General features: G+C 38.3%; 2 protein-coding genes across 2 annotated transcripts; one reads left to right on the plus strand and one right to left on the minus strand.

Moving 5' to 3' along the window:
• Positions 1–2596: 2596 nt before the first annotated feature.
• On the plus strand, positions 2597–8564 carry LOC145423407 (uncharacterized). Its single transcript, XM_080295812.1, has 2 exons — positions 2597–3049; positions 6683–8564. The coding sequence occupies exons 1-2, from the start codon at positions 2852–2854 to the stop codon at positions 6968–6970; spliced, it is 486 nt and encodes a 161-aa protein (XP_080151938.1). The 5' UTR covers positions 2597–2851; the 3' UTR covers positions 6971–8564.
• aard (alanine and arginine rich domain containing protein) lies at positions 8562–9780 on the minus strand. Its single transcript, XM_080295813.1, has 2 exons — positions 9199–9780; positions 8562–8999 (listed from the first exon to the last, which is right to left on the minus strand). The coding sequence occupies exons 1-2, from the start codon at positions 9421–9423 to the stop codon at positions 8877–8879; spliced, it is 348 nt and encodes a 115-aa protein (XP_080151939.1). The 5' UTR covers positions 9424–9780; the 3' UTR covers positions 8562–8876.
• Between the last annotated feature and the right edge of the window lie 4049 nt (positions 9781–13829).

Genomic DNA, 13829 nt, shown 5'->3' on the forward strand with positions numbered 1-13829 from the left:
ATATGCATTTTTTTCTTCTCTGCCCGTTCTGTTGGTTTTTGTCTTTTGCCCTTCTCCCCCGTCCCTCTTCTCAGCTGTTTCTCTTTCCCTCTTTCTTTCTCCCCTTCTTTCCCCCAGTCAAGTCTGTCCCGTATTCAGTAAGTGAAAATAAAAGAAACAATAAAAGGTGAATCAAATGGACCATTATGGCAAGGCTGGGATGGTCAATTTGGTAAAGTAAATCCGTTGGGCATCTTTCTTTGCCTTTAGACAATAATTCTGAGGGCAAAAGAGCCAAACGGGACAGGCCAAAAAAAACCAAAACAAAAACAAAGAGCAGGACCACAAAAACTGAAAGCAACCTCAGCACAGTTAAATCTAATTCTAGGGACAGTTAAAGGATCTGCACCTGACGACCTGAGAGGTCTAATTTGGTTATTGACGCTGAGGAAGTCAGAGATCCACTGGGAGGCCAAACTATTAAGAGCTTTATGAACTAACAGAAGGATTTTAAAGGTTAGCCTGTGTTGAGCTGGGGGCCAGTGGAGAGACTTGGATACTGGGGTAATATGTTCACATTTCCATGCACTACTGGCTACTACTGCATTGAGTTGAAGTCATTTTAATGATGATTTGGATAATCCTGCATGGATTAATCCATTTACTGCATCAATTTCTTAGTCACTTTAATATAATAACTTGTTGACTTTTTATATACTTTTTAAGTCGTAGACGTCAGTTTTGGTAATCATATTGATGTGTTTATCAAACTGAGGTGACCGTCCAAAATAATGCCAAGGCTCTTGATTTGTTTGCTGTGTGTTTCAGAGAAGGGCATGATAAATATGAACAAATTCTCTGTCTCTGACTTTTTGAGTCAAGAATAAATATTTTTATTGTTTCTGTTCAGTTACAAGAAGCTTCTACATATCCAGCAGTTCATTTCCTCAGTGCAACTTACTAGTTTGTGAACAGGAGATAGATAATATGAGGAAAATGATAGGTACAACCGAATGTCATCTGCAAAAGAATGAGATATTATAGCTATGATATGATTCTTTATGAAAGTACCAAATGGGAGCATGTAAAGGTTGAACAATAATGGTCCAAGGACAGACCCCTGAGGAACCCCTGATTGATTTTTTGTTTTTAAGCGGACCTAAAACTACTACTTGAAGCATAAAAACTCTACCAGAAAATCCCATGGGAGAATGTGCAGCCATTTGTTCCCCAAAGATCAAGCACACTTGGGCTATGCAGCAGGATTTTCCACAAGACATCACATCAGTGATTAAAATCAATGGAGGGTTTGAAGGGTTTGGAGTGGTCTAGTCAAAGTCTGAACTTACATTTGATTGAGATGGGTTTTTTTCACAACCGTAAACAGACCATTAATGCTGAAAAACCCTAAAAAAAGGGTGGGACAAAATTTCTCCACAGCAATGACTAACTCAGCAAGTGCTTGATTGTAGTTCTTGCTGCCAAGAGTGACACAACCCGTCATTAGGTTCAGGCTGCAATTGCTTTTCCACACACACCCAGGTAGATTCTCAATCCCCTTTTCCCTTGATAAATGAAATCATAATTTAAAAACTGCATTTTGTGTTTCCTCAGATTTATCTAAAAGTTGTTTTACAATCTGAAACATTTAACTCTGACAAATATGGCAAAAAATAAAAAAAACAAAGGAGGTCTGAAGGGGGGCAATACTTTTTAACAGCACTTCTATGTGCAAGAGTACAGCAACATGATTGGTTCACACCATCTCTGCTGTTAGAAATGATTGTCCCATAGATTTCTTGTGCTATGTTTTTTTTTCCAGGGATACCAAAACCATGACGCTTACCCCAGTTTTAAATCGATCTTACATTCAACCGCCGACAGGCTGAGACAAAGTGCCTTTTGCAGAAATATAATTGAGAGTTTCACCCAATGCAGTGTGTGACGTTAAAACACTTACATCAGCTCTTTTCATTCCTTTTGAAAGCAGTAGTGGGAACATGACACACTTGCACAATGAGACTTGAAGACTTTTTTAACTCCTTTTGAGAGGGGTGACGTTTGCTTTCTTAAACAAGTCTAAAAGTGGAGTCAGTTTAACTCTAAAAATAGTGTGTTGGGGCTATTTTGGTCGATGCAGGCTCCGTACAGCCGGCCTGTGTTTGGTTTACCAAAGCGTGTGAATAGATGAGGAGTGGGTTGCCAGGGGCTACAGAGTGAAGGGAAAATGGCATGAGAAGGGTTAGTTACACATGGCTGTTCACACTGTTCTTTAGATCCTGACCCTGACGTAGGCCACTCAGGGCAGTGAGCTCCACGTACACCATAGGACTTAATGTTTATGCCTCTGTCAGCATCATCACCTTCCATCATCTTTTAACAGACCAAAACTCACTGAAGCTGTGTGAGTTTACACAACAGGACCCTTGTGTCATCTTCAAGACAACCACCGGGCTAATTCCCTCATCTCCTTCCTAATGATCTCTGTGTTTGTGTGTCTGATTTTAAAAAAAAATAAAACAAAACAAAAAACCAAACAGCTCCACATCAGGCATCTGGACAATTCACTGACGTCATACCAGCTCAGTGGCATTCGCCAGACCAGTGCTACCAGTTCACTCTGCCAAGCAGTTGGGGGCTAATGTTTGCGAAACAGACGGCAAGAAAAAGGAGGAGAGCAGAGGGAGGGAGGAAGGAGCATGTTTGAAAGATGAGAACGGGAGAGAGAGAGAGCTCCTCTTAAGTCCTCCGAGCTGGCAGGGCTCATAACAGAAGACGAGGCTGTTTGCAGCTGCATTACGGCCGAAAACAGGCAAGACGCAGCAGAGGGTGTAGAAGAGACTCCGGTTAGAAGAACTATCACTGACCTAACATGATGGAGGTGGTCCTAACAAGACTGCGGGACTTCTCCTGCAAGACCTCCACCTTTGATGACTGCAAGGGAGCACAAGAGAGCACAAGCAGGGACCCTGAGGCCAGAACCAACCATGTCAAGGAAGGGTGCACATCTGGTGGAGAAGCAAACAAACTGGACATAGAGAGTGCACTGGCCTGGCTGCGAAGGGAACTGGTAAGACTGGGACTCTGATCGAGCCTGTAAGGGAAACGGTGTATCCCTAATAAATTTTGTCTTGCTATACGTATATAACACCTGCAGATTCCTGTTTCCTGTTACAACTATATTAAAGCCCTCTTTAGTTTTATTGTGGCAGCTCATGTTAGAGTTGTACAAAACTATGCGTTCTGGGAATAGGGGGTGTTTATTTACACAATAAAGATTTAAAAAATATTATTTGTCTGTACTAAAAGCTGCATGCAAAAAAATATAATCTTGTGCATGTAAAATGAAATTTAAAACACTTTCAGAACTTTGGGTCAGTGCGATTCAAAGTTCTGTGTAAGTCAGAGTCAATCATTGTTGATGAAGAAATAACTATTTCGTATATAATTTCCTTAAATCTAGTAAAATGTTGCAGTACAATAGTACAATGTTGTTGTAGTAAATGTTCTAGTTAAACAAATTGATTTTGTTGGACTTGCTTAATCTGCTGACCAAATTCATGAATTTATTTAGCAGTTTTAGCCAAATGATGGAATATGACAAACATTACTGAGTTAGTTCACTAAGATTAGAAATCTTGTCCCATAGTTTTGCATTTTTCTTTTTCAGACAGTCAGAGTGGCCACTGTTCAGCAAATATTTCATAGATAGGGCCACATTGGCTATATTGCTTCAGGAAACAGTCTAAATACTTCCTTCACCACTGATGTGTGTTATTTTCTGATCTGCACAGGTAAGAGTAGACTTTGAAATTTCGGGGTTAAAATGACCCTTTTATTTCCAAAGTGAATTGTGAAATGAGTTGAATTCAACAGATAAACAAAGCATGAATTGTTGTTTTGAAAGCATTTTATTTTTCTAAATTCAAACTGAGGTGAATATAAAATATAAATTTTGCTCATTTACTAAATAGCAACAAAATCTATGACCTGTAAATTCTTCTGCGTGGCCCTTTTGTGACGTCTGTGGGAAGTCTAAAAACATTTTTATTGTCTGTTGTGATAAAGATCAAGTCATTTGTCCCACCATCAGAACGACTTCTATGGTCAGCCCTGATGTTTTTGTGTGTGAGGCCCAAGTTATTGCCTTCTTTGTTCCTCCGGCTCCATGTAAGTCGTGTTCTTACAACGTCACTCCCTTTTAAACCACCGTCACCATGCAAAGAGGCTGTGTGTGCATGTGCTTGTGTGTCTGCGACTGCAAGGCTCATTGTCACGGCTTGATTTATCGCTTGGCATTTATTGCGACTGCTCGTCATGGTAACCGAGTGTCCTGAGCACACAGAGAAGAAAACAGTCTGAGCGGGAGCCGGACAGAAGAGCAACAAGGAGAAACAGAGACATCCTGGAAACAGGCCTCAGAGGAGCAGCAGTGAATGAGATCCTTAAATTGTCTGTTTCACCTTCCTTCAGATAGTTTAAGGGAGGTGCTCAGGCTAAAACCTTTAACCTTTAAATTCCAGAAATAATCCTCAAGTCTATTTATTAGATGATGTCAAGCTTTTGGCTCACATTGCATTTTTTTTTTTATGAGCAGGACGAGCTTTGCATGTAAAAATACAAAATTAGACAGTCTCCGTTTTTTTGTCGCACTTTTGCCTCCTTAAATAAAATAAATTCAGATTTTCAGAGTTTTCTGTTTATTTATACATATGGTAACACTTCATAATACAGTCAATGACAAAGTATGTAATTCTCCTGTTATCAAATAGAATTTTATGTGTTTTATTTAAAATGACAATGTAATTATATTTACCTGCAAATACTTAAAGATAACCAATACAATAAAGGGGAAACAAATCAGGTTTTTACAGGAAATGCAGAAAAAGCTATAATGTAAATAAATTACACATTAATTATAAATAAATAAAAGTAGTGAATAAATCATTTTAAATAAATATACTTTATACACCATGGCCAGGCCATATTATGGAGTGGATTCATCTTGCCTGTTTACTTTTTTTTTGTTTTGTTTTGTTTTGTTCCATTACTCAACTGTCCTTTTATCAATTTAGAAAAAATAAGTACCATCAAAAATTGCAGGCTTATGTGACCTTATCGTGATGGGGTCAAGTCAACTTAATGTTCTTTTCTTTTACAATCACTATTCAAAGAAGACTTTTAAAAGGACCTCCTTTCCTTTAAAATACCTGGAAGCCAAGGTCAAGCCACTCCATAGTGCTCCATGGTACTAGTGCATAGTACCATGAAAAGTACAGTGTACTTAATCATTTGTGTTTCCTTTCTTGTAAAATACATGAAGTTATGCAATACTTGAAATTACTTGCGCATTACTTAAAATGACTTATAGAGTACTTGAATTTGTTTACAGTACAATTATTGTAAAACCTGGCTTTTTACCCTCTTTTTAGTGTACTTACCTTTAAGTATTATAGGCAAATATAATCACATGGCAATTTTGAATAGAGCACATCTGTAGATGTGATTATTTAATGCATACAACAATCCAAAGATCTTTATTCACTCTGGAAAATGTTTTGCTTCTACTCATCTTAAGGTTGATTTGTGGCTTTTCTAGAGCTTTTGATCAAAATGCATTAGGGGGAGAAAACAACTAAACTAAAGTCGAACTAGACTAATAAATCTATTGTTTTCTATGTTATTTACTTCATTAGTTTCTAAACTTAACATCTTGTTTAAATCGCCTAAGGAGATTTTTTTTATCCGTCTCATCAATATTTTATAACGATTTATTAACTTTCTTTTAGCCTCATTCAAAGTAATCTTTATCATAACCTTATATTTAAAGACATTTGAATTTACAATATGATCATTTCCCCCAACCCATAGCTGTTCCACTTTTTGTGTTCATGAGATGAATTTAATGACACGGATGCCTCTATGGTATTATTCTCCCACACTTAAACGAAGATAATTAAGGATAGAAAAAAGAAGGAAAATGAAACAGACACACCAAAGACAGAAGATGCATTAAGTATCGCTTATAATTCATAAGCAAAATGTGATAAAATATCACCAAAAAGTCCCAAAGCTTTGTGCTGAGGCTGAGGTTGTTTTTTTCTGTGGTTAGCATACTCCCTGGAAAAAAAAAACTCATCTACAGACAGAAGCTGATTTGAGAAGCCTCTACATTATTTGAAAAGGACTAGTGTTTGTCATAATGAGGTGAAGCCCAAGATGGCTTGATCTCAAAGAAGAAAAAAAGAAAATCACGGTTTTCTCTTAATTAAGTGTTGACAAAGGAAATACAACCAGAATCTTTTATGCACCGCCTCAGCCTCAGTTTGAGCCTTGTGCTGTAATTAACCGAGAAAAGAAATGCAGATCGGCCCGCATTCCTGAGTGCTTTGCACAGACTTGGACACTAGATGGAATTCTGAATATCTTATTTTACAATGCCAGTAGTTGGACAGCCTCTCATAAAAAAAGGAAAAGAAAGGGAATGACAGAAAGATCCATTTGCATTTGAAAGAGGGCAACACTCAAATGAAATGGCTTACGGTTTCAAAGCGAGCACAACCTGCTCAGCTTCATTGAGATGGAAAGAAACTCTCTGAAGTTCGCTTCACAATTCTTTCATTCACAGTTTGGTATTTGGTCCTATTTGTCTGTTTGCTCTGTGCTTCTGTGAAATCTAAACAGATGTGTCCTCCGTGTGTAGATGGAGATGCGTTCTCAGGATCAAGCCCTGATTCGACAGCTGATGGAGCTTCACTCGGGCATCCAGGAGCTCAAGCAGGAGCTGTATGAGGAGGAGCAAGAGGAGGAGACGTATGAGGAAGAAGAGGAGGGGAGCTACTGGGACTCTGAGAGTGAACAAGGAAGCGGCAGTCTCTACTCCAGCTCAGTGGAGGGGGGCTTTTCCATTTCCTGCCTAAAGATGCCTCAGCAGCTTTATTCGGGCACTTTATCGAGGAGGATGTTCTGCAGGAGAAGCTCTGTGCCTTAAAAAGTCAGACAAATTTTTCAAAAATGTGCCTTTTAAGGCAGTTAACATAGACAAGGTGGAGTACGGTGACCCCATTTTCCACCGCTTCACTTAAGAAAAAACAAAGCTTAAAGTCATTTTAACTTACGGCTGCATACAAATTAGCCAACAATGTCATGGCTTATACTTTATTTTTATTTTCATAACACGAATATGACATTGTAAATGAAAAAAGGCACCTTAGACAAAAACAAATGTTTTTTTGTTTTTTTGCAAAACAGGCTAATTAGTAGTTGTGGGGCACAACAGCCATGTTGTTTTTTTGTTTACTTGTTTGTTTTTAGTGTCAAAACGTTGAGTATATCCATAAAAAATACATGCTGGTGAGTTATAACACAAGTCATCCACCTTCCAGCTCGATTAATATTCATAATAAACACGTGTTTGTTTGATTTTTCTGTACCAAGACGTAAGCTGGGAGTTTTTACATTGGAGTCTAACAGGATGAACTACTTTTGGAGTCACCCTCAAGTGGCCATTAGAGGAACTGCTGTTTTTGACAGTTCTGTTTTGCCTATATTTTTCAGCCATGAATAAATTATCATTTTATTTGCATATTACTTTTCAAAATAAACGTCACAAAGTGCTTGACAACAAAAAGGATAGAACATCAAAACAAAAACAAAACAAAAGACAGCAAATGGAGTTTAAAAAGATGAGTTTTTAGCTGTATTTTAAGTCCGCACATATCAGAGTCTGGAGTACACTGTCTCCTTTAATTCTCAGCCTTTTATGATGCACAGCCAGCAGGTACTGATCACATGACCCCAGGCACCTGTTGGGTTGTATGCATGTAAAAGTTTACTGGTATACTCTGGTGAGTGTCCATGCAGAGCTCTAAAAGTTAAAACAAGAATCTTAAAGTGGAGTGTGAAGTTGATGGAACTAAATTAACAGTGTGACATGTGAGAAAAGAGTACACCCAGGTTTACTGAAGTCATAGTTATGTGAGTGGTTTTCCTACAGACTACTACAGATTAAATAAAAAAATATTTTTTTAAAGAGTATGATGTAGCAGGAAAAGTAGGATTCATGATTCATGCTGTCTGGAGTATTTTATTAGCCAAACTAACCCATCAATGGCTGTAGCATCATACAGTATATACATTTCCAGTATGTATATATTGTTACTTTATATTTTAGTATCTGTATTAAACAATGACCTAAAGGCAGTCTTTTGAAGCACTGTGTTAAGCGTTTTCTCTGTCTAGACAAATATTAACATGTACTGTACAAACATGTGAACATGTCAGTAACTGAAAGCCTGAAAAGTCACTGATATTTATTCTGTCTGACCAGAAATGTAATTCAGTAGGTCAGGAGGTTGTTTATTTTATATCTCCATGTGTTCATTGTAACTGCAGATAACTATTCTGATTTGACATATGAGTTTTTAAAATGCTCTTACATGTAGATAAAGATGGGCTTTTTTGTTCTTGTTTGGGAGTGACACTTGAATGTATTTATTAACCATTCCTGAATTTTATAGCACTTTTTAAAACAGGTACTGCAGTGGTTACAGTATGCCAGCTAAATAAAGACGCAAAGACGGTGACATTGTACATTTTATTTCTCTTACATTCACACATTTATGTCTTTTTTTTCTTTCCACTTTGTTTATCACAACTTTGTGTAAGTGCAAATTTTCTTCAAAAAAGAAAAGAGCAGGATCAAAGACAATTCAACATATTACAACCTTCTTTTTTTTCACTGAAGGTATTTTACATGCAACTGCTAACTAAGTTCCTTTACAGTGATACAACTTATTATCATAAGCAAGTGCATTTGAATCTTTGCATCACAGTCCTTACTTTCTCCACTATTCATTCCAGTAAAAAAAAAAAAAATAGACTTTTGCTGGAGCCAGTTACTGGTGGTTACCCCCTTCTACCTCCACACATCCAAAACTCTCCCTCCTTAGTCTCTGGATCTCTGTGTTGAGCCCCAGCAGTGTCTGAGCCAGCTGGAGGTCCTGGGAGCGCATTTCCAACTGCATGACAACAATGAAAGAAAATAATTAGCATAACCAAGCTACACATAAAATTACTAGTCCTTTGCTTTGATTTTTCATATGCATGAATGAACTTGGTTAAAAATAATAGATGAATAAAATACCCATGACTGTTAATACCACCTGTTGAAGGCTAAAGATAAATAGCAAACAAAGTCAGATTTTTAAGATGACCTACCAGTTCAGACCTCAGCCAGGTTATCGCTCCATCTATCTGTGCCCGCCGCAGCTCTTCGTTTGCTTGATAACTCCTGCCCACGCTGACCGGTCTGACTGTGGAACCAGAGTCCTGGAGATCTTCTCGGGACTCTCCTGTCACTCTGAAGGCATCAATTAATTTGTTCTTTATGTTCTCCAGAACCATAGTTGACAAAGTGTCCTCACTGTGACTGTCTCGATCCATGCTCGGAGGATACAGATGTGCTGGCTGCTATGATAATGTTCCTCCCAGCGCTTTCTTTGACTGACTGATAAACACTTTGTCATAAAGCTTTCGGAAATGCTGCCTGCCTCGTTGTCTTCTTTACACAACACTGCCCCCCTTTTACAGATCCTCACCAAACTGGTCTTCCTCCTTTCCTTCTGTGGACAGGGCTCTACTCCACAGGTTTGTGTGTGCCTCCTCAGCAGCTCCAATAACCTTTTTGCCTGCTTGGTGTTGAACTGGCCTGTTTTGTCATTGTTACTATGGAGAAACACCCTCCGCCTGCGTGGCCACCTCCCTCCTCCTGCTTCTCCTCCTTCTTTCGGTAACCCTTATAAGAATAGTGGAAGATCTTGGACAAAGACTATTGTTGCCTCCAAAAAGAACTGAAAAGACCCCTCCAACCGGTGCCACCACACCCTCCCCCCCCTTTCTCTACTTCTTTTTCTCTGCAAATCCTGCCCCCATACAATTCCAGTGTGAGAAATGTGCTGTGAGTGAGCTCTCATTTGGACAAAGTGCCAATGTGTAAACCTGTGTGTGTGCGCCCCCGTGTACGCCACACACAAAATCCATGAAATCCCGGTGGACTTTTTCAGTGCTTCTCCCTAAATAAGACTTGCTTGTCAGCTTAGGAGACAGACAGGTTGTGCGAGGAGCAGACACAGCCTCAGTGTTGCCTGATTCAGAGGCACAAAGGCCATCCTACGGTGAAATATAACCAGGGCCTTTGTGCCCAAGTTAAGTCCATTCCCAGTGGGGTTTGTGGGATGGTTTTTGGCAAGAGTAAGCAGTTTTTTTCTCCTGACTTCTATATTGAGATGAGACAGGGGTCCGGTGTATTTCCCAGCCTAACTTATGAGCCTGGCTGTGAAAAGTGAGAGGCCACATTTGGAGGCGACATCACTATCAGTCAGTGCTTTCAAAGTGCACAGCTTTTTCTCAAAGTAATTCTTTACTCTGACAAAAGTGTTTATGTGCGTGAAACCGAATGAGACCTTGTGATGTCAGCCACTCGGCCAAGTTCTTCTGCATGCAATCGCCATTAAATAAATGGCTTTGATTTGTAATTCACTCATAAAATGATCTGCAAAGATGGATGTGAGAGTGTCTTGAAGAACTGGATGGAGCGGATCACTTGTCAAGGCTCGTAAGGTGTGAGCTATGACTCCATTTGTGCAGAGGTCTGTGGAGCAAATGAAGGGGTTGGAAAGATTGAGTCATCAGTCTTGAAGGTCAAGAAAGCAGGGCGCATGCAGGACAGAAATGACAAGGAAAAACAAGCTGCCAAACACACAGACTGAGCCTCAGGTGGTGAAGAAAGGAGCGGCACTGATCTCTGTCTCTAATTGAGCCTTACCTCATTGAGTTTGCTTATACAAGTGGGCAGGGATTGCTCAGTAGGTAGAGTGGTGGCCCCGTGATCGGAAGGTCAGGGGTTTGATTCCCCTGAACAGCTACCCTGAGGTACCCCTGAGCAAGGTACCGTCCTTACACACTGCTCCCCGGGCGCCCAATGGCTGCCCACTGCTTCACTGAGTGAATGGGTTAAATGCAGAGAGGAATTTCCCCACGGGATCAATAAAGTACTTTTGTTCTTTCTTTCAAATGGTTGGCCAGCACAATGGCAATTCTTGGGGAATCAGAAAAATACTCCCAAAATGTTGTCTTTACCGCATTCTCACTTTCACACTGTTGTCAGATTGAGATTAGACACTTTGGTTGACAAAAGTAAGGTCATACAAACATAAACAGCTATATGTGACCATGGAAGTATATAATCTTAAAGAAATAGGTCTGCAAATTAAAGAAAATGCCTAATCAAATTTTTAGTTACTTCTGAAAATTACTCCACAGTGCCAACAAAAGCCGATAGTCAAGAAAAGCAATTTAATTCAGCCTAGCAGCAAGCAGATTATAAGCCAAGCTTTAGCCTTGAATATCTCGGATGAGCCCCCAATTGTTACAACCGTGCCTCGGGAGATGAAAACATAAAACACAACACAAACAAAACTTTTATATTTATTAAAAAAGTTAGATTAAAAGAAACAATGTGAGAGAATTTCCGCTGACTGTATCTTGTATATTAATTCAAAATAAAGATACAAGAGTTCCTCGTTCTGAACCAGGTGGCTCCACAGGATTAGTAAGTCCACATATGAAAAAATGTTTGATTACCATTTAAAAAATAGATTATTTATTATTTACTTATTGTTTATTGTTACAAAAAACTAAATCATTCATAGGGAAATAAGGTTATTTTTATGGGAAGAAAGCAGTTGGGGCAGGATTTACAGCCTGGAAGGCCCAGGGGAGCACATGTCAGCCAATTGTTCCTTAAGACTGGATGGGCTGCTTCCAGTAGTTTGGAGTAAGAATGCAACACTGAAGTTGCTGAGAGACCTGACTTGGGTTGAGATCTGCCAATAAAACCTTTGGTTAAAAGAATAAGTCCACACCTTTCTTCTTAAAAGACTGGACTATTACACACTTCCTGTGCAAGCTACAAAACACCAAAAATTTTATTTTTTTTGTGTGTGTAAAAATGTATTTCAAGATGATGCTCCCAGTCAAGTTTCCCTTTGTACTTTCTTTTCATCGTATATTTGTATTGATATATTCTGTTTTAAAGGGCTAACCAGCACTACATTGATTGTATTCTGTTTAAATAAATCAAGTTAATATGTATCATTCCTGGTGCATAATCAAATAAAAGAAAATAAAAATTAAAAATACAAATACATTATGTTGTGCAACGTTTAACTACAGCATACGTTTTACTATCCACATGCAGTACATTGGCTTTTATTGCCAATCATGTTTCCTTTTAATCCATGGGATAAAACTTTTATTTGTGGAGTAATTAATATAAACAGATATCAAGAAAATAAAGAGGTGGACTATTAAATATCATTTCATTCATCAGTTAACAAAGAGGTAAAGCAGACATTGTCTAGTACAAGTGCAAAGACTAGGATTACATTTTTTTGTGAGCATTATTTATCATGATCAACCATACTAGGCAAATTCTTTTCCTCACTGATCTTGTGAGTATTCTAATTTCAGATTTAGCTTGAAGCACAAATTCCCCCACCATGGATTCAAAACACAAAAACGCCTTTATTTCCACTTGACTAGGCAGAACATTAAGTTTTAAGGATATCCATCAAAAATAGATAAATCGTTGTAATGAATTGAAAAACTTAAGTCATCCTGTGCAGACTGTTTAACTGTGATTTCACAGATGGAAAATAAGTATGATTTAAGTGTCATTTAAACACTAAGATATCTAGACAATTTTCCATAAAATTTAAATCTGAATTTTTCAGACAGCTCAAAGGAGTTGGATTTGGACCATTTCTTTTAAAAGATATGGCATTATTATTACTGAAATTATTAAAGCAAACACACTGCTTTATTGTTACTTCATTAGCTGTATTCTGCACAGTCAGGTGATCTTTTCTGCTTCTGAAAAACTGCAACATTTACAAGTAAAAATCTGCCTTAATCTTTCAGCTACTGCCTCCTGCTGGTACCTTCAGCTATTTGCAGAAAGTCACATGACAAACTTGAAAGAAAAAAGGACACACACAGAAGCTAAATCCCTGTATTTGTAAACTGATCTTAAACTAACTCTGATTCATGTGCCTGACCTGAGACAACATGTGACTAACTCATTTTCCTTTTCCCCGATATGTGTGATCGAGCATGCTGCAGCAGCCCGAGGGAGTGCAGAGCTCACATCTGCTGTCAGCTGAGCTGTCCAAGTGTCACAAGAGCAAAATTACTGCAGCCCTAACGGGACCGCTGTATGAGTGTGGAGCAAAGCAGCTCTTAATGTAACAAAGCGCTTTAAAACACAGTGAAAGAAAGAAATCATACTCTTTTTCAACATGTTGTCAGTGTAGATCATGTGTGTGTCATTCTGTCTGTAAACATGATAGCTCAGAAAGTTTTGAATGAATTCTAATAAAACATTGTAGGGTTTTATTAGTGGGATCATGTTAACAATTAGTTAAAATTAGGCAGGTAAAATTCACTGAGGACTTCAAGGCCAACTTAACGATTTATTGGTCAAAAATTGACAAAACATCTTATGAATGAGAAAATATTATTCTTACAAGTGTGATGTGCATAATTATTAACATATAGAGCATAGCTTATGAAGATTTAACATACAATGTCACATTTGAACTTTAACCTCGCCTTCAAGATCAATAAATTGCACTGATGGTTGATAATAATGATGATAATAGTTGATAATAATGCTACATAGACCAATTTAAAATGATAATGAAATGTTCACATGGGATGCTTTTCAAGTATGTTACAGTTACAGATATGTATATATGAAAACAAAAGGAGTACTTTTCTATGGCGTGGTG

This window comes from Astatotilapia calliptera, chromosome 22 (assembly GCF_964374335.1).
Source record: "Astatotilapia calliptera chromosome 22, fAstCal68.1, whole genome shotgun sequence".
NCBI classification, from domain to species: Eukaryota; Metazoa; Chordata; class Actinopteri; order Cichliformes; family Cichlidae; genus Astatotilapia; species Astatotilapia calliptera.